The sequence below is a fragment of the Theropithecus gelada genome, chromosome 1 (assembly GCF_003255815.1).
Source record: "Theropithecus gelada isolate Dixy chromosome 1, Tgel_1.0, whole genome shotgun sequence".
Lineage (NCBI taxonomy): Eukaryota > Metazoa > Chordata > Mammalia > Primates > Cercopithecidae > Theropithecus > Theropithecus gelada.
In genome coordinates this window covers 24,581,245-24,601,368 of record NC_037668.1, presented here as the reverse complement: position 1 = coordinate 24,601,368, position 20,124 = coordinate 24,581,245, and the positions used below count along the sequence as shown (strand labels likewise).

At 38.7% G+C, this 20,124-nt stretch overlaps 1 protein-coding gene across 2 annotated transcripts; it reads left to right on the top strand.

The window, feature by feature from the left end:
- The first annotated feature begins 3,111 nt into the window (after positions 1-3,111).
- AIM2 (absent in melanoma 2) lies at positions 3,112-17,541 on the top strand. Of its 2 annotated transcripts, XM_025402194.1 has the most exons (6): positions 3,112-3,380; positions 6,435-6,716; positions 11,228-11,361; positions 13,610-14,029; positions 16,339-16,527; positions 17,307-17,541. In XM_025402194.1, exons 2-6 carry the CDS (start codon positions 6,455-6,457, stop codon positions 17,331-17,333), a joined length of 1,032 nt encoding a protein of 343 aa, XP_025257979.1. In that variant the 5' UTR covers positions 3,112-3,380; positions 6,435-6,454; the 3' UTR covers positions 17,334-17,541. The 2 variants fall into 2 exon arrangements, with proteins under 2 accessions (XP_025257979.1, XP_025257988.1); XM_025402203.1 differs by lacking the exon at positions 6,435-6,716.
- Positions 17,542-20,124: the final 2,583 nt, after the last annotated feature.

The window sequence follows — 20,124 nt, the reverse complement described above, 5'->3', positions numbered from 1 at the left end:
TGCGAAAAAGAAATGAGCCATCAAGCCACGAACACCCATGGAGGAATCTTAAATGCAGATTACTAAGTGAAAGTCTGAAAAGGCTATATACTGTATGACTTCAACTATATGAAATTCCGGAAACAGCAATACTGTGGAGACAGTAAAAAGATCAGTGGGTGGTTGCCAGGATTTGTGGGGAGAGATGACTAGACAGAGCACAGAGGATTTTAGGGCAGTGAAACCACCCTGTATGATACTATAATGGTGGATACCCATTATACATTTGTCCAAACCCACAGAATGTACAACACCAAGTGTACCCTAATGTAAACTGTGGAGTCTGGGTGATAATGATGTGTCCATGCAGGGTCTACCCTGGTGGAAACGTTGATAATGGGGAGGCTGTGCATGTGTGAGGGAAAGGGGTATATGGAAACCTGTGCCTGCAGCTCAGTTTTACTGTGAGCCTAAAGCTGATTTAAAAAATAAAGTCTACTAAAAAAAAAAAAAAAAAACTGGAAAAAAAATGCGAAATGACATGCTTTTGTGTGTGTTCTTTCTCATTCATCACATTCGATATTTATTTGATAACTTTCTTTTTTCTCCACTCACTCTTGTTTAAATGCTTATTAGCTGGTTATTATTCATCCTGGCATAAACTTGTATATCTCTTATCTTTTCTGTTTTTCCATTTTATTGTTTTCTAGGTATACTTTTAGAAAGAGCTCTTCAACTTTATCACCCTATTAGCTTTAAAACTTTTCTGCTATCACATTTAGAAAATATATTTATAAAATCTCTCCTGTTAATTTGTTCATTTTTTTACAAGTATTAGCACTGTCTTTTTGTTTCATGGATGCAATGTCTTTTCTTATCTCTCAACCATATGTATTTCTTCTACCTTCTGCTTTGTCCTTGTTTAAGTTCCTTCTTCTGATTTGTTTTTTGTTGTTTTTTTTTTTAAGTTGGAGGCTTTTCCGAATGTTATTTATATCTGTTTACTCATATTTAAGAAAGAAATATGTATACATATATACACACAAAACTGAATTGAATTCTTTTTGTGTTGGCCTGGTTTATTTATGAGTTAGTTTAATTATAGGATTAGCACAAAAGGGCCCGAGTCTTCATGCTGGAAAAACTCAAAATGTCAGTAATGGTGGGAGTTTTTCCCCTCTTAGGCCAGTCGCTACAGTGGGATCCTCCAGTCTTCTGCTTATGGCGTAAACCTTGCTGTCAGTACTCTACGAGTCAGTGGGGAAAGGGCTTGGGGATCCCACTTTTTTCTGTGAGACTACTAACAAACTTCCCTTTTCAGCACAGTTGCTTCCTTTCCTTTCTGTGTCTTGTCACCCAGTCGGGTATCTCTCTGATCAAATTTCTTGGTAAAACAAAGCTGAAGGATGGGCACTTGTCTGTCTGCCCTGGGTGCAGCAGTGTACCTGCTCCTCATTGAGACCACTCCCCAGTTTAATCACTTAACTCACCTTTTACAGGACTTGAAGCCTCAAATCACTATGCCTCTCCGGGGTGGTGCTTGTTGGGTTCTCCCTCAACAGGGAGCTTTCTCTCATGTACTCAGTAGGTTACCAAATTCATACACTTCGCAGGCTTTTTAATTCTTACATATTGTTCTCTTTGGTGTTCTTTTGCCTTGTGTGATCCACTCACTCATGCATTCACTCATTCAATAAATATTTTTTGAACACTTTCTCTATGCCTGGCACTGTATCAGGTGAAGTGGATGCAGTGAGCCAGTGGGCAGAAATCTCTTCCCTCATGTGCGTTACATTTTAGGAGCATGAGCCAGAGAATAAACAAACAAATGACATATGCAGTATGTCAGATGGTGGTCAGTAACACGTGTGGGAAAAAATAATGCGGGGAAGAGGTAGAGAACATGCTGGTCAGAGAAACCCCACAGATAAGGTGCTATTTGAGCTGACACCTGGCAAAAGTGTAGAAACAAGCCTTGCAGCAGAAAGTGAAGGAGGTCCTGCAGCTCTGGGCTGATTACGTGGGCATGGTTAGGTGCTCTTCCTCTGCTCCCATCGCATCTTGAGCATACTTTAATTATAACACTTATCATTATGTCCTATTGTGATTATTAAATTACATGTCTGTTTCCATGACTTGGCAGAGCCGCTGAACATCTGGAACTTTGTCTTACTAACTTTTATATTCTCAGAATCTAATACATCATATTAGACGTTCAGTGCATAATTGTTAATTCAATGAATAAAAAAGGAAAACCTCAAGTAAATTGCGGACTAGAATCAAGCCCTCAAGCTCTGAGTTTAGGGTTAGGAGGCTGGTTAGGAAGAAAGACTGTATATATGCTTTTGAGGCAAGCAGTCAGTGAGGGAATGAGGCACGATTACTTGCATGTGGCTACAGGCAATCAAAATGGGGTCAAAATGGTTAGCAGAGGGACTGCCCCACTAGTAGACGGGAACTGTTACAACAGGCTATGACAACGAAGACAGATTGCAGACTTCCTACTTAGGCACAGATGAGAATGTAACACAGAAGAAACCGGCTGCAACTGGTTAAAGCCAGGATGGTCAAAAACTTGGCTGACTGCTGACCCTTAGCTTCATTGTGCCCTTAATATCATAAAACTTCCATGGGGGAATTCCCACTCCCATCATGCACCTGGCGCCATGACAGTTCTGGATTAACCATCTTTAGTCAGGAAAAGAGTGGCACCCCGATTCCGGGAATTGCCCGCGCATTTCCCAGAAAAGCCTTCCTGTTTATCATAGAGTACCCCATACCTTCATTGTGCTTATTCATGTAGTGCCTGTGACTCAATCTTTGAGTGCCTGCACTCGTCCCTTGAGGGTATCCTTGCTTTTGCTCCACAATAGAATGTCTGTACTTTCACTTTGGTCTCATTTCCAGATTCTCTTATGCTTTGAAGACAAGAAGCTGCACTGGCATACTGGCAATGCTTGTAGATACCCTCTGAGATCAGTGTGCTTGTTTATACCAGAAAAAATGTCATCACCAGGCCCCTTAGTCACAAAGCGTATCACTAAGTCATCTTCGGTCATTTTTTACAGTTTCCTAGCCACTTTCTGTTTCCAATCAGTGTAACTATGTGGCATGACTCAGATACAAGTTTCTATAGAAATTTTCTTCTGTGGCTGCTAGTGAGAACCCAAACCAGCTCAGCCAATGAGAGCTCCAGTTGTCACTCCTACCCACACTGGGCCTGCGGGTGACGGGAAGTGTTTATTAGGGGTACGTGTGAAGCTGTTCAGAAGTGTCAGAGTCTTTGTAGCTTTGAAAGTCACGTAGGTTATTTGGGCATGCTCTCCTGAGCCCTCTGTTAGTTAAGCTCTCTGAAGAGAAGGTGGCAGACCCGGTTTGCTGATCGCCCCAGGGATCAGGAGGTAAGCACCATGGAGGAGCTGGGTTAGAGAGGAGAGACTGAACCGTTTCTCCGCCGAAAAAGACAACTGAGGAAAGGCCTGCCATGCTATGCACCCCTCTGAGAACTTGAACCTGGGAAAATGGACATGAGCTCTGAAAGGATGGGTTCATTTATCTTTTACTCACTTTAGCCATGTCCTCTGGTGTCTCCGAGCTGGTGTTCCTTAAGCTTCAGACTCCGTTGGGGTTTATCTATCAGCCTGTTTGTAAGACTGACTTTTATGCCAATAGCAAATACAAGCATTTTTTAAGTTAACAGATATTATGAAGTAAAATGCAAGTTTTTCATTTATAAGACAACATAACTTCAGAGAAAATGATGAGTCAATCTTATTAAAATGTGATTAAAATGTGATTGTTATTATATAAGAGGCTTATAGGAAGATTAGTTTCTTATAGACAAGTAGGAAGGCAGGAATCATGCCAAGCTGATTGTAGATATTCAGCAAAGGTAGTGTCCGTCCTTGCTTTCATCAGTAGGACGGGGGCATTTGGATGGCTTTATCATTACAAATATTTTTAATGTATTTCTTACTTTGAAAATGGTCCTGATAATAGTTTTAATTTTCACTCATGAACTCTACATGTTTAAGTAGAGTTTGTCCAGCCCTTACCAGCATATAAGGAAAAACATTATGAGGCCATTAACAGTGATAGTTTAGAATTTATTAACATTGACTCTACTGATGGGGGTATTCAAGCTTCCCTAAAATTCACAATCAGTTATTTTCAGCTCATAAACATCTTTTCCTGTTCCTCGGCTTATTTATTCCACTTTATATGTTGCTGCTCTGGAAGTCATTAATTGCTAATAATGTCAAACATCTTTTTTATGTTTATTGGATACTTGAGCAAATTGCTCATTCGCATCTTTTGCACACTTTTCAAATAGACTGTTTATTGTTTTCTTAGTGATACATGGTTCTCCATGTATTCCAAAAACAAAAATTATTTTTGTTATATATATATATATATATATATATTTTTTTTTTTTCAGGTATCTGCCCAGTTTTTGCCTTATATAATCACTTTGTTTAGTGTGTGTGTGCACGTGTGTGTGTGTTTCCTACAAAGAAATTAAGAATATGCATGCAATCACATTTGACAAAGTTTTTTTTTTTTTTCTGGCTTGTCCTTTTTGTGCCTTGTTTAAGAAACCTCCTTCTACTTCAATGTATTGAGAAATTCTGTGTTTTATTCAACATCATTACTATTCTGTTTAGATAATTAATCCAGCCAGATATATATTTGTGTATGATATAAGAGAAAGGCCAAATATATCATTCCCCGAATATTATCATTTGCCTGAATACTTTTTATAGTTGGCCATTCTTTCCTTGTGATTTTTAATGCCACTTTGATTATGTACCATGCTTTAACTTACATGTGGTCCTGTTTCCACACTCTATTTATTAGTTCATTTTTCTCTATGCCACTGCCATATCGATTTAATTATTATACATTTGTAGTAAGTATTGATACCTAGTAGTAGGGATACTACATCCTAATAAACAATTCAACATGTTTTGCAGGTTTTTGTCTTTATTTTTTTCATTTAGGTTTTAAGATCATTCTGATAAGTTCTATGAAAAACCCTTTGAGATTTTGGATGGGAGTTTATAGATTAATTTGACAACATTGCTGTCTTCATTTTATCAAGTTTTCCCATTTAAAATATCACACATACACCGACTTAAGTAGGTCTTTTAAATCTCCCAATGAAGTTTTATAAGGTTACCTTTAAAACTCTTAAATATATTGTATTAGATGTTCTTATGTACTTTGTAGTTTTGTTGCTATTGGAAATTACTTTTTTACGTGATTCTTTTCACTCTTGGAGTGGTGCTAGAATAAAGGAATGCATTTCTGCATATTAATTTTATAGTTATAAACTTTTGAATTATTATTTATAATGTTTTGTGTATTATTTTGGGTACTATACATAAACAACTATATTACTACAATGTGATTTTGGCAACAAGATACAAAAATAGGTTGATGGACAGAATAAAGAATCCGGAAATAGACTCACTCATATTTGGACAACTGATTTTTGCAAAGGTAAAAAAAATCGTTAAAAAGGATAGTCTTTTTAATATACGGTTCTGGGAAATTTCATATTCATATGAAAAATAAATGAACTTTGAGTCATTGCTTATACCATATACAAAATAACTCAAAACAGTACATACACCCAAATAAAATGATTAAACCATAATATTTTTAGAGGAAAACATAAAATCTTCTCATCTTGAGATTGGAAAAGATTTCTTAAATAAGACAGTGAAAGCATGATCCATGAAAGAACAAATTGATTAATTGCACTTCATCAAGTATATGTATATGCCAAAATTTATCAGATTGTATACTTCGAATATATGCACTGTGTTGTATGCCAGTTATGCCTCGATAAATCTATTTTAAAAATAAAAGGAAAATGTATCCTGTTTCCTTTTTGTTGTAGTGTTTTTTTTTTTTGTTTGTTTGTTTGTTTTGAGACAAAGTTTTGCTCTTGTCGCCCAAGCTGGAGTGCAATGGCGCAATCTTGGCTCACTGTGACCTCCGCCTCCTGGGTCAAGCGATTCTCCTGCCTCAGCCTCCTGAGTAGTTGGGATTACAGGCCCCCACCACCACGCCCGGCTAATTTTTGTATTTTTAGTAGAGATGGGGTTTTGCCATATTGGCCAGGCTGGTCTCAAACTCCTGACCTCAGGTGATCCGCCCGCCTTGGCCTTCCAAAGTGCTGGGATTACAGGCGTGAGCCACCATGCGCAGCTGATGTATCCTGTTTTCTAAGAATTCTAGAGGTGTTGTATACTTTCTGAAGATGTCTTTCCCAGGAATAGGGATCACCTTGCTTAAGAAGTTCTTACCTATGTCCCATTCAAATCTCTTTTACTACTGCAAACATTTTGTTTATTTTTCTTTAAAAATATTAATAGCTCACCTTGCTTTATTTTGAATGTAGAATCCCTTTTGGTGTTGTAATCTTACATGCTTTGGATTCCTTATAGGTTGATCCCAAAGTCGTCAGATGGAGAGTAAATACAAGGAGATACTCTTGCTAACGGGCCTGGATAACATCACTGATGAGGAACTGGATAGGTTTAAGTTCTTTCTTTCAGACGAGTTTAATATCGCCACAGGCAAACTACGTACTGCAAACAGAATACAAGTAGCTAACTTGATGATTCAAAATGCTGGTGTAGTGTCTGCAGTGAAGAAGACCATTCTTATTTTTCAGAAGTTGAATTATATGCTTTTGGCAAAACGTCTTCAGGAAGAGAAGGAGAAAGGTAATGTGGTAGTCCCGCACCTGCCCAGTCCCTTTCTCTGCCAAGCCTGGGCCTTTCCTTTCATGGCGTCCCTGGGATATGACCCCCAGTGCACACTGTTGGAATTTGTTTGCTAACTTAGTGCACCTGTCTCTTTGCCCCCTTTTACTGAGAATCACTTGTAGGAAGTGTTTGTTACAAATTCCACAAATCCATTCCAGCCTTGGTTTGCATCTCTTGTTCCAGCCTTTAGGGTGACCACTTCCATTTATCATCTTTTCTCCTTGCCCATCTTTGTCTCCAGTTCAATTACAGTGAATATGGATGTAGAATTTCAAAGTTAACTTTTCCCAACTCCATTTCCACAGTATGTAATGCTCTCACGTTCTACTGAAGTCTCAAAAATATAAATTATTGCATTGGAAAATTGTAAACCAGGATATTGAGCACCTTTTTTTCCTTCACACAGTCTGTTTATTCCTCTCCATGTCCCTATCTTTCTATGGTCCCAGACTATGCTTCTTTCTTTAGGGGATGATCTCCTCCTTCTTCAGGGAGGGAGAATCCTCCTTCAGGGACTCTCCCTCCTCTCTATCTCCAGTGACAGTATAAATTACCCACAACAAAAAGACTTTTTTAAGATTATTCAATAAATCACTCATCATCTCCATCTGAATTATATACATTTAGTTTAAATTCCTGAGTTTGTTTACTATGAACAATGGATACGTCCCGGCTTTATGTCTGAAGAACAAAAAAGAGCTAACAAAGGAGCATATCACTCCAGGACTGTCCCAAATGAGAGTCTCCAAATGCAACAGTTTTAGGATTCAAAGTAAAACCGTAACAGCAAAGATTACAACAGCTTTTAATAGCATTTGTGGGTGTACAACACGGTGACATGGCTTCTCACACATGGTTTATAAGAAGGTTAAATGAAGCCACATAAGTGATACTATGTACGTCCATAATTCTATACAGATGTAAACTGTCAGGTAGTTTCTAAGGCACTAATGAGAAAGGAGTGGTTGTTTTCCCAGGCTTTAAGTTAGAAGGTGTAGTTCTTTAAGATGGCCCTTAGATGGCAGTAACTACCCATGTTACTTCCATGTAACCAACTGCCCTGTGTTTCTTATCTGCGATGAGACAGGAATCTATTGGCAAACATAGGCTGAGATGTTTAGAAATATCTTTTATTTTGGCAATAAATCAAGAATTAATTCTTCTCTTTGACCAGGATAGCACAAAATTTCCCCTTCTACAATCTTCTCCCCATTTTGCTGTTCTAATGATTCTGGGATTTTGTTATTCTACTTAGCTAAAAAAGATCCAGTTTGGGACTAACTTGGAGACTCAGGAGTAGATCATCCAGAGGCTGTCCCAAATGAGAGTCTCCCAATGTAACAGTTGTAGGATTCAAAGTATGCTTTTGGGCCAGGTGCAGTGGCTTACGCCTTTAATCCCAGCACTTTGGGAGGCCAAGGCAGATGGATCACTTGAGGTCAAGAGTTCGAGATCCGCCTGGTCAACATAGTGAAACTTTGTCTCTACTACAAATACAAAAATTAGCCAGGCATGGTGGCAGGCGTCTGTAATGCCAGCTACTCGGGAGGCTGAGGCACAAGAATCACTTGAACCCGGGAGGCAGAGGTTGCAGTAAGCTGAGATCATGCCTCTGCACCCCTGCCTGGGCAACAACAGTGAGACCCTGTCTCAAACAACAACAACAACAACAAAACACAAAGTATGCTTCCTGCACGCTCTACAAGAAGGCAACTGAGTTCCTTCATCGCTCTCAAATTCCATCCTTGGACATACTTAGGTCTCTTTTGAATGTAGGAAATTTTTGTGTGTCCATGCTATTTCTATTATTGTATGAAAAGTTTTTGCTTCATTTTTTCGAACAGTTACTATCATTCTTGGTTAAGTGATCCTTCTCTGTTGCCATGGCATGTCTGCATGTAGAGTGCTATATGCTCTTCTACTCACAACCTCACCCCATGGAAGGTAGAAGATACCTGGAGAATCTTTAATGAAGACAGAGGCAATAATTAGTAGACAGGAGAAGCTTTTGTATGAAGCAAGATGAGAAAATACAAGGACTTATAAGCATAGAAAAAGGAAGCTAAGAGAAAATGTGATCACAGTCTACAGAAGTCCTGCAAGATTAAAATAAAATGCTGAAAATGATAAATGAGATAATCAGTAACAGTGTCCACCTGATTATTAAGGCAAATGAGAGATTTATAGTGGGCAGACAAGCTTGTCCACAAATATTGGTACCACTGTGTGTGAGATGAAATATGGCTGATGTGATGTGGTAGAATGGTAGGTTGATTCCCTTGGCCTCCTTGATGCTGTTTTCTCGCCGATGCTGTGAACATAGAAGAGACTTTATCTGCATACCTTTCTGAAACCAGTTGCATGGAACTAACTTATCATTAGAAGGTTAGTGTAACTTCTTTCTAGAGCAGAGATCCTGCTACAATATCCCTGTCAGACAGTCAACCACTTTCTGATCTTTGAAAGGTAATGACAGAGTACCTACTACCTCATAAAACAGTATCGTTTCTCTTTTTAGTAAAATCAAAGTGATTGCCTTGCTATTTCAGCCCAGAGTTGTTCAAATTCTATCAGAAATGACATCTAATAATTTCTCAGGCCCTCTTCTGCCTGAGAGTGCCTTAAGTCATTAAACACGACCATCTTGTTACATGGTCTTTTTAAAAATCAGGACTAGGAGTTGGCTTTTCACAATAACATATAACCTGACCATAGATGTGGAGGAGCCCAGCCAAAGTATACAACTGCATTTTGTAGGCATTAGTGAGGAGCCAACATGCCACCCATCCATCCATTACTTCATCCGTTCAGTAAATATCTATTGAATTGCTAATAGGTACAAGGAAAGCTTTTAGGTTCTTATGATAAAACAAGGTGTTAAAAACAAATCCAAATTTTATACAGCTTATACTCTAAAGGGAAAGTAGATATTTTTCTTACAGGAAAATTTATGAATGTAATTAACTGAGACAAATGCTCTAATGGAAAGGAAGATGGTTCTTCAGCAGCATGTGTCAAAGGAGCATTAACATAAGCCACGAATTAGAGTTGGTGTTGGTCAAAGTGGGTTCCATAGGGAAGTGACCCTTGCACTAAGCTCTGAAAAATGCATAGGAGTTAAAGGTACCTTCAGTCAGAGGGAACACTGTGAAAATCCCTATGACAGCAGGTGTTGACTTGCTTGAGGACTGAAAGAAGGCCAGTGTGGCTGGAGTACAGAGAGTCTTCAGAGGGCAGGATGGGGTCCCCTCGATAGAAGAACAAGGCAAGGCCTTGTAGAACATAATTAGAAATCTGTGGCCAGGTGCAGTGGCTCATGCCTGTAATCCCAGCACTTTGGGAGGCTGAGGTAGGCGGATCACAAGGTCAGGAGTTTAAGACCAGCCTGACCAACATGGTGAAACCCCGTCTTTACTAAAAAAATACAAAAATTAGTCAGGCATGGTGGCGTGAACCTGTAATCCCAGCTACTCAGGAGGCTGAGGCAGGAGAATCACTTGAACCTGGGAGGTGGAGGTTGCAGTGAGACAAGATTGGGCCACTGCACTCCAGCTTGGGTGACAGAGTGAGACTCCGCCTCAGAAAAAAAAAGAAAAGAAAAGAAATCAGCCCTTGTTTCATAGCAGTAGTTTATTCATTTTCACTACTACATAAGATTCCATTTAATTGATAATTACATACACATATAAACTCATATACATATACATATATAGAGAGAATTGGTCTGTTTTTGATTGTTATTTTAGTCATTTGAGGCCATTGTGAAAAATGCTGCTATGAATATTTATTATAAGCCTTATGTACTTATCTTTGTATGTTTGTATTTGTATGTGTGTTTCTCTTGACTGTACACCTGTGAATGGAATTACTGGATGTTAAGGTAAGTAGATATTGAATTTCAATAAATAGTGTCCCAAACCATTTTCCAAAGTGTTATACCGATTTAAGACTAAGACTTCATAGTTTCTTTTGTTTTTTGTCTTTTGTTTTTGTTTTTTTGTTTTTTGTTTTTTTGAGACAGACAAGGTCTCACTGTGTCATCCAAGCTGGAGTGCAGTGGTGTGATCACGACTCACTGCAGCTTTGAACTCCTGGGCTTAAGTTATCCTCCTGCCTCACCCTCCCAAGTAGCTGAGACTGAAAACATGTGACATTGCACCTGGCTAATTTTGAAAAATTTTTTTATAAAGATAGGGTCTCCCTATGTTGACTAAGCTGGTCTCAAACTCCTGGCCTGGGGTTGATCCTCCAGCCTTGGCCTCCCAAAGTGCTGGGATTACAGGTGTCTGTGCCAGGTCCAGTTTCTTTCATTTTAAAACAAGAATTTTTTTTTTTTTTTTTTTAGAAAAATTAACTGCTCTTGAAGATATCTTAATATGGTTTTAGTATTTATTTCTGGTGACATTTGAAAATGTGCACTGCTCATATGTTTATATGCTTATTGGCCATGTCTTCCATTTTTTAATCAGTTGATAAGAAATACAAATCGGTAACAAAACCAAAGCCACTAAGTCAAGCTGAAATGAGTCCTGCTGCATCTGCAGCCATCAGAAATGATGTCACAAAGCAACGTGCTGCACCAAAAGTCTCTCCTCATGTTAAGGTAGGATGAGGAGAGTGGAGTGGTCTTTGTCCTCGTAAGAGCATCACTGTCACTGTCATTTCCCACATTGTTCTCTGTTCTTTATCTCAGAGCATGCAAATAAGGGAATTAAGGCCACAGTGTGAAAAGCACTCTGAGTCACAAAAACAGGAACTACCTCTGATTGATCCGATTAAACACCTGTTGAGCTTCTAATCTCTGTCAGGGCCTGGACACATTAACACTCTGTTATGGTTTGGATTCTATAAGACGAAAACTCTGAGATAGACCGTTGTTTACAGGAAGTCTATTTTAGAGCACTTTCAGAATTAGTATCTGTGAGGAAGTGAAAGGAGTAGAAGAGGAAGAATGTCAAGTCCAATGTAGTTGCAATAGAGGCCTTGGCCTACCCCACAGGGAGCTCGGGAGCTGAGAATGCCCTTCAGGGCTCCCAAGACTGGTGGGGGAGTCTGTGGTTTGCACAGACCCAGGCTCTGGGTCACATCAGAGATCCACTGCAGAGACTCTTACACTCGGCCTGGCATGCCTCTGTTTGTTTTCCCCTGTATTTTCCCTTAGTTCTTGACAGCAAATTGCTTTTTAAAAGTAATGTAAAAAAGCCCTTTATACACCTGCATGGACAAGGTGAGGTGGCCCTGTTTAGCTGAGAGAGTAGTGCCTGGAGAGTCTCATTGATGAGAATGATTACTTTAGTCCTGAGGGAGCGGCAGGCAATATCGGAAAGGCCCAACACAGAATCCACCACACATGCAATTTCATTTCCTGTGAAGCAGGTGTTACACCATTTTATAGCTGTGTGAGCTCTAGAAACTGATGACACATACTTCATTCTCTTTGTCTAGAGGAGCCATTTCCTCTGGGTTTGGCCCAGAAACTTCTGGATTTTTCAGAAAACAAGGTTCAAGTATAAATGGTGTGATTCCATCACCAGTAAAGAAAATATGCATCATTCAGTCTGGAAGACTCAACTAAAGATACATGGACCAAAGAGGACTTTTGTAGTGGAACTCAGTGGAACTGACCTTTGCCTGCATTGATCCAAATGCAGTCAGTTATACTGCCCATCAGGGCTCCTTACTGGCCCCAGCTCCACTGGCCCAAGCTTCAGGTCACATCAGAAACAGCCTTCGAGACTCCTACACTTGACTTTTTATGCCTCTGTTTGTTTTTCCCTGTATTTCCATTTGGTTCTAGATGGCAAGTTGCTTTTAAAAAGTAGTATTTTCTCCCAAAACAAACCAAAAAAGGTATCTTATCTCTATTAATTCAGAAAAATAAAAAACACAGAGAAGCAAATAAAATTACCTGTAATTGTATCATCTAGGAAAAAAAATATTGATGTTGGTAAATATCTCTGTAGTGTGTTTGTGTGTGTGCTTTAACTGCTTATTTATCCAAAAAGAAAGATATTTTTTATCTGTTTAGGACTTTTCCCTTTATTGAGTCAGTTATAACAGTTTATCACATTATTTCTCTAAAGCATTTTTAATATTTGCATAGTAATCTATTTGTGACTATACCATATTTTGTTTAACCAAATCTATTTTTTATGTATTTAAATTATTTCTTTTTTTATAATTTCAAATAATAAGATATATTTTTAAAATGTAAACCTTAGTGCATAATTCATTATTTAAGGGTAAATCCATAAATGTAGTATCAATTCTCCTTTTAAATTTCTCCTTTAACTCACTTGTAAGATCTCTGACCTAGGTCTCCCCCTTAACTCACATTAAACATAGTCTACATTTTGTTACATACAACACCTCCCTAGGAATTTGGGGAACGCTGTGCAGGTCACTGAGCTCCCTCACTTTTATACCAGAGTAAAATGAATGTTTAGGACAGTATTGGATAGAGAAACAAGGATATATTATGCCCGAATGGAATCCATAGAAGATGGAATCAGATTTATCAGATTTACCCTGAGGCTTAGCAATATTTCAGAAATCTGATGAAGTCTTTTTATATAGCACATGGCAAAGCAAGGATTTGGTTTTAGGGATCCTACCTCCAAAACATGTTACACCATCTTATCTGAATATAGGAGTTGAAATCTTCCTTCTGCACTCTCTGTTCCATCTAGATCATTCTAGGCCTCAAGTCTCTTCTTATCCCCTCTGTGTCTCTTCCCTTGATTCCACCTGTCTTCTGTGGCTTCCTGAGGCTTAGCACTGTGGGTGAAGGAAGGTCCTCTCAATAGTACCTTTTTGAGTCACAGCTGATATCTTTCTTCTCTTGTCTTCAGCCTGAGCAGAAACAGAGGGTGGCCCAGCAGGAATCTATCAGAGAAGAGTTTCGGAAAGACTGTTTGCCAGTTATGGTACTGAAAGCAACAAAGCCCTTCACGTTTGAGACCCAAGAAGGCAAGCAAGAGATGTTTCATGCTACGGTGGCTACAGAGAAGGAATTCTTCTTTGTAAAAGTTTTTAATACACTGCTGAAAGATAAATTCATTCCAAAGAGAATTATTATAATATCAAGATATTATCAGCACAGTGGTTTCTTAGAGGTAAATAGCGCCTCATGTGTGTTAGATGCTAAATCTGACCAAAAGGTTGATGTCCCGCTGAACATTATGAGAAAAGCTGGTGAAACCCCAAAGATCAACACGCTTCAAACTCAGCCCCTTGGAACAATTGTGAATGGGTTGTTTGTAGTCCAGAAGGTAAGTTTTCATAGCTAATTTCATATTGATTAGTAAGAATAACGTATTTTCCATCTGATCTTAAAGAGACTTTAGAAAAGGTGTTAATGTCCATATAGACAAAATAAAAAAATACAAAGTTCTAAAGAGCTGCAGAGTTAACATGCCAAAATTCATACAAAAACTCAAAAATTGTTTTTATTGTCAAAAATGTCACAATCCTGTTTCAACTTATTCTTATCCCAGTAGCCTCTGAAAAAGGAATTAGTTCGTTCACATAGTTTTTATTTCTGCGTTATTTTTGTACTTTGTCCGTATTATCTTTATTTTAAGTGACTATTGTTGTGATTGCAAAATAAGTGTAGTTGAGTAATCAACCAAATTAATTGACCTGAAAAACCAATATGCAAGTCAGGATTAAAGAACTGTGATTAAATGAAGAAAACAGAAGAAAGAGTTAGCTTGAGGAGACTTATTTATTTATTTCTTTTTAATTAAAAGTGAACTTTAATGTCGAAAATGCAAACTTGGGGAAGACAGAAAAGATCACATACAAGGCTATCACTTCACACTTGGAAGGTTGCACAGCGGCCGGCGCTCCTCTCTTTCCAGACGGTGGGGCGGCCGGGCAGAGGCCCTTAGAGTCCCTCTTCACTTCTCAGACGGTGGGGCGGCCGGGCAGAGGCCCTCTTCACTTCTCAGACGGTGGGGCGGCCGGGCAGAGGCGCTCCTCGAGGAGACTTATTAGAAGTGAGAAATAATAAAGTATTATGACTCTGAGCTTCAGGGAACTAGCCTTGTGGAATGACTTTTTCTGGTCTAGGGCAGGACCTGAAGAACCGTAGAGAGGGAACCTGCTGCCCCTGCATTCAGAGCCTCAGAATAACCTCTGCTGCCCTGGGTTAGTTTTAGAAGGAATTGATAGGAAGACTCTCCAGTCCTCTTGGAAAACTCAAGTGTGAAATGACCTTGGATAGGGAGGTCATGTTCTTTGTCCCAGTTTTCAGCTTTTAATCTGGCCACTAACATATATTGATTTAGTCCATAAAATTAAAGCTAAAATATGATCAATCTCCGAAATAACTGACCAACCTCCTATTTCCTTTTGATCTAGACTTGATTGTGCATTATTTCTTGTCTTTGATTACTTACTAGACTCTCAGCTGGATCTTGCATCATTACCTCATGTCTCTCCTGGACTTGTTGTTTTAAATAGCTGTCTTCAGGCTGGGCACGGCAGCTCATGCCTGTAATCCTAGCACTTTGGGAGGCCAGGGCGGGTGGATCGCCAGAGTTGAGGAGTTCCAGATCATCCTGGCCAATGTGGCAAAACCTGTCTCTAGTAAAAATACAAAAATTAGCCGGGTGTATTGGTAGGGACCTATATATAATCCCAGCTACTCTGGAGGCTGAGGCAGGAGAATGGCTTGAACCCAGTGGGGTGGAGGTTGCAGTGAGCCAAGATTGCGCCATCGCACTCCAGCCTGGGTGAAGGAGAGAAACTCTGTTTCAAAAAATAAAAAAATAAAAAAATAAAAAAAATAGCTCTCTTCCAACCCCAGGGTCTTCTTTTTTCCCCTGACTAATCTGGCTACTGGCCCTGGAGAAGCTCCATCCTCTCTATCCAGCAGTTGTTGCTTCTATGGGCCACCCTGGCCTCCTCCTAAAGGAAGGGAGTTTGGGACTGGAAAGATGGGCATAGGAGACAGCATATTCTAAGTAAGACACGTCTGCCTCCTCTGTGTGAACTTGCTAACATCTATTAGATATATACCTGCTAGTTTCAAAGCAGAAACTTTTTCTTCAAGTTGACCCTTGAACAATGTAGGGATTAGGGCTGCTGACCCTGAGCAGTCGAAAATCTGCATATAATTTTTGATTCCCCAAAAACTTAACTACTTAATAGCCTACTCTTGACCAGAAGCCTTATAGACAATATAAACAGTCACTTAACACATTTTTGTGTTATACATATTATATACTATATTCTTAAAAAGTGAGGTAGAGAAAAATGTTATTAAGAAAATCACAAAAAAGAAAATATACTGACTATTCATTAAGTGGCAGTAGATCATCAAAGTTCTTCATCACTGTCTTCATGTTAAGTAGACTGAGGAGGAAGGAGGAAGAGGAGGGTTGCTCTTGCCGTCTTGGGGTGGCAGAGACACAGGAAAATTCCCATATAAATGGACCTGCACAGGTAAAATCTGTGTTGTTCAAGAATTAACTGTATTTCTTTTTAGAGCCTTCTTCTGGCATGTCTGATGTGTGACTGATGTGGCATTCCTTAATCAGATTATCAGAGGCTGGATGTTGATTTTCTTTTACAGGTAACAGAAAAGAAGAAAAATGTATTATTTGACCTAAGTGACAAGACTGGGGAAATGGAAGTATTGGTGGTTAGAAACGAGGACACAATGCAATGTAAGGAAGGAGATAAGGTTCGACTTACATTCTTCACACTGTCAAAAAATGGAGAAAAACCACAGCTGACATCTGGAGTTCATAGCATCATAAAGGTGGGAACTTTCATGATGGGAGCAAAGTCAACTCTCCAAGGGGGTGATATGTTTTGCTTTCTGTCAGGAAGCTGGACTGGAGCCATTGAACAGGATATGGAATGGAAGACATTGATATTTAGTACACGTCCATCTCCCAGAACTGAGGAACCTCCCTCTTAGGAAACACGTGTTCTAGATACACAGTTAAGAGAACATGGGCTTTTCAAGGCAGAGGCGCATACTGTTATGCACACAGAGCCCAAGAAGGAGCTCCTCAGTAACACTACAAGTCTAAAGCAGAAAGCTTGCCCAGAGTTGGAAAAGTCATTCTGAGTAATGTCTTTGAAAGTAGACACACAATAGATACTTTGAGGACACATTTCCCTAGCCAGTCCCACCACGCCTGCACCTACCATAGTCCAGGGCACTTGAGTCCATGTAAACCCCTACTCTTGACCTTCCACCACACCCTCCTACCCATCTCCTGCCACTACTTGGTGCTCTTCCCCAAGTCTCAGTGTCGGTTGCACTGCCTGCCGTCTCTGTAGGAGTGGAGGCCAAGACGAGAAATATGCATATATGACCTTGCTAAGTTGGAGTGTACTTCTCAGGTCAGATATTCACTTTGGGAGTATGATCCAAGACAAACCAATGTATTAGAAGGGTGGGAACAAAATAATTTTATCAGAAGGTGATATACACTTTAGAAGGCCATAGTGACTGCAAACAGAGGAGGGGCCACTTATTGACCGCATCTCAGACTGCATGTTTTTTTTTTTTTTTTTTTCTCCATCCAGGTTATTAAGGCCAGTAAAAAAACATAGAGAAATAAAAAGGACCAATTCAAGCCAACTGGTCTAAGCAGCATTTAATTGAAGAATACGTGATACATCTTCTTCAATCAGATTGTAAGTTACCTGAGAGCAGCAGTTCACAGGCTCCTCTCTCCACCAAATTAGGATAGGATAATTGCTGGATAAACAAATTCAGAATATCAACAGATGATCACAATAAACATCTGTTTCTCATTCATTACAGTATCTCATTTAGTTTGTCAATCCCTTGTCTCAAGCAAAAATACTTTATCAATGTATTGTATGTTTATACAAATTTAAAAGTAAACTACATGACAACAATTGCACAAAATACAAGAGGGAAGAATTAGGAGTATACTGTTAGAAGATCCTGTACAACATGTGAAGCAGTGCAGTATTATTTGAAAGTAGATACTGCATACTTAAAAATGTATATTTTGTCCCATAGGGCAATGATTTAGAAATATTTTAAAAGGTATATAAATAATAAGACAATTTGTGTTATTGGAGAAAGAATAAGCATAAAGCCTAACGGAAAACTAGAGAGCCAAAACTAGGCTTGTAAATTTACAGTCTATTGATTTTCTACAAAAGTACAAACACAGTTCAATGGAGAAAAGACTAAAATAAAGTACAAGAACAATTAGATACCTGTACTTAAAAAAACAAATCTGAGCCATTCCTCACTCTTTATACAAAAAGAAAGTCCAAATGGATCATTGGCTTTTCATAAACATCCAAAACCATAAAACTTCTAGAAGACATGGGAGAAAATCTGTGTGATCTTGATCTAGGGAAAGATTAAAGATTTTTTAGATATCACACCAGAAGCACGATCTACATAACATAAATGCTTAATAATTTGAACTTCATCAAAATGAAGAACTTCTGTTCTTCAAAAGGTACCATTAAGAGCATTGAAAGGCAAACCATAGATTGTGGCTTAATATTTGTTAGTCACATAGCTGCTGAAGACCCTGTATCCAGGCCAGGCACAGTGGCTCACGCCTGTAATCCCAGCACTTTGGGAGGCCGAGGTGTGTGGATCACCCGAGGTCAGTAGTTTGAGATCAGCCTGGCCAACATGGTGAAACCCCGTCTCTACTAAAATCCAAAAAAAAAAAAAAATAGCTAGGCGTGGTGGTGGGCATCTGTAATCGCAGCTACGCGGGAGGCTGAGGCAGGAGAATCACTTGAACCCGGGAGGCAGAGGTTGCAGTGAGCTGAGATCACACCACTGGACTCCAGCCTGGGTGACAGAGTAAGACTCTGTCTCAAAAAACTAAAAGATCCTGTATCCAGAATTTATAAAGAACACTCAAAATTCAATAATTGCAGAACAACCAATTAAATGTTTAAAATGGGCAAAAAGATGATGCGTGGGTGTCAACTAAGCACATAAAAATACACTCAACATAATTCATCTTTAAGGAAATGGAAACTAAAACTACAGTGAGATACCATTATACATTTATTAGAACAGCTAAAATTAAAATAGATTACCCATACCAAGTGCTGACAAAGATTTGGAAAAACTGAAACTGTCGTGCACTGCTGGTGGAAATGTCAAATGGTATAACCTTTATGCAAAAGAGTTTGTCCATTTTTACAAACTTAATACGCATCCACAATGCTAAGGTCTGAGGAGGATACAGAGCCGTTGAAACTCTTACTTATTGCTAGTGGGAATGAAAAGTCTTACAGTCACTTTAGAAAAGAGTTTGGAAATTTCTTATAAATTTAAACATACACTTACCACATGACACAGCAAGCTTGCTCTAAGTTTTTTTATCCACTTGAAATAATTATGTATGTTCACACAAAAATCTGCATGTAAATATTCATGAAAGTTTATTTGTAATTATGCAAAAATGTAAAAAACTCAATTATCCCTCACCTGAAAATTGAATAAGCAAACTTTTGTAGATCCACATAATTGAATTGTACTCAGCAATAAAAAGGAGTAACTACTGACACACACATCTACATGGATAGATCTTTACTGTAAGTGAAAGAAGCCAGACTCAAAAGTCTACATTTTTAATTTCATTTTATGACATTCCGTAAAGGGCAAAAGTATAGTAAAGTCTAGATCAGTGGTTTCTAGGAGCTTGGAGTTGAGAGGAAGGCTGGCAACAAAGCAGCAGGAAGGAAATTTTTGTCATGATGAAACTATTCTCTATCTTAACTTTTGTGGTAGTTTCATGACTACATGCATTTGTAAAAATTCACAGAAATTTCCATTAATAAGAGTAAGTATGGTTGTTTGTAGATTATGCCATGATAAACATGGAAAACATGCATCAAGTTGGAAGATAGAATTATGGATGTTTTTGATATTCTGTTGTTTTTTTTATTTCTCTGGAAGAAATGCCTATTGCTTTTAAAATAAATAAGAAAGATGACACTTTTTAAAGAGACCCACAGAAATCAGGGACTTTAAAACAATGAATATTCCTTATCCATTAGGTTAATAATGTCCAGGATTTGTGAATGTGATGATGATATGATTAAGGAAAATGTCCTCAGAAGTGTTAATTGAGATATTAGTTTGGCAACATTATTAGTAATTATGCTCATATTATTTGACCCAGTAATTCCACATACAGGTATTTAACCTAAAATGTCAGCTTTAGCGCTATTGCATACCTCAAAACCACTTGGTACAAACTAGTCTGTAAAATGTTTATGAGGACAGATTAGCATCTCTGTGAGTTGTTCTGTCCTCTCTGGTCTACACACCACAGATCTAGGGGAAGCTCCAGCTTCTCATCTACTTGATTTGAGTCCCATGGAGAAG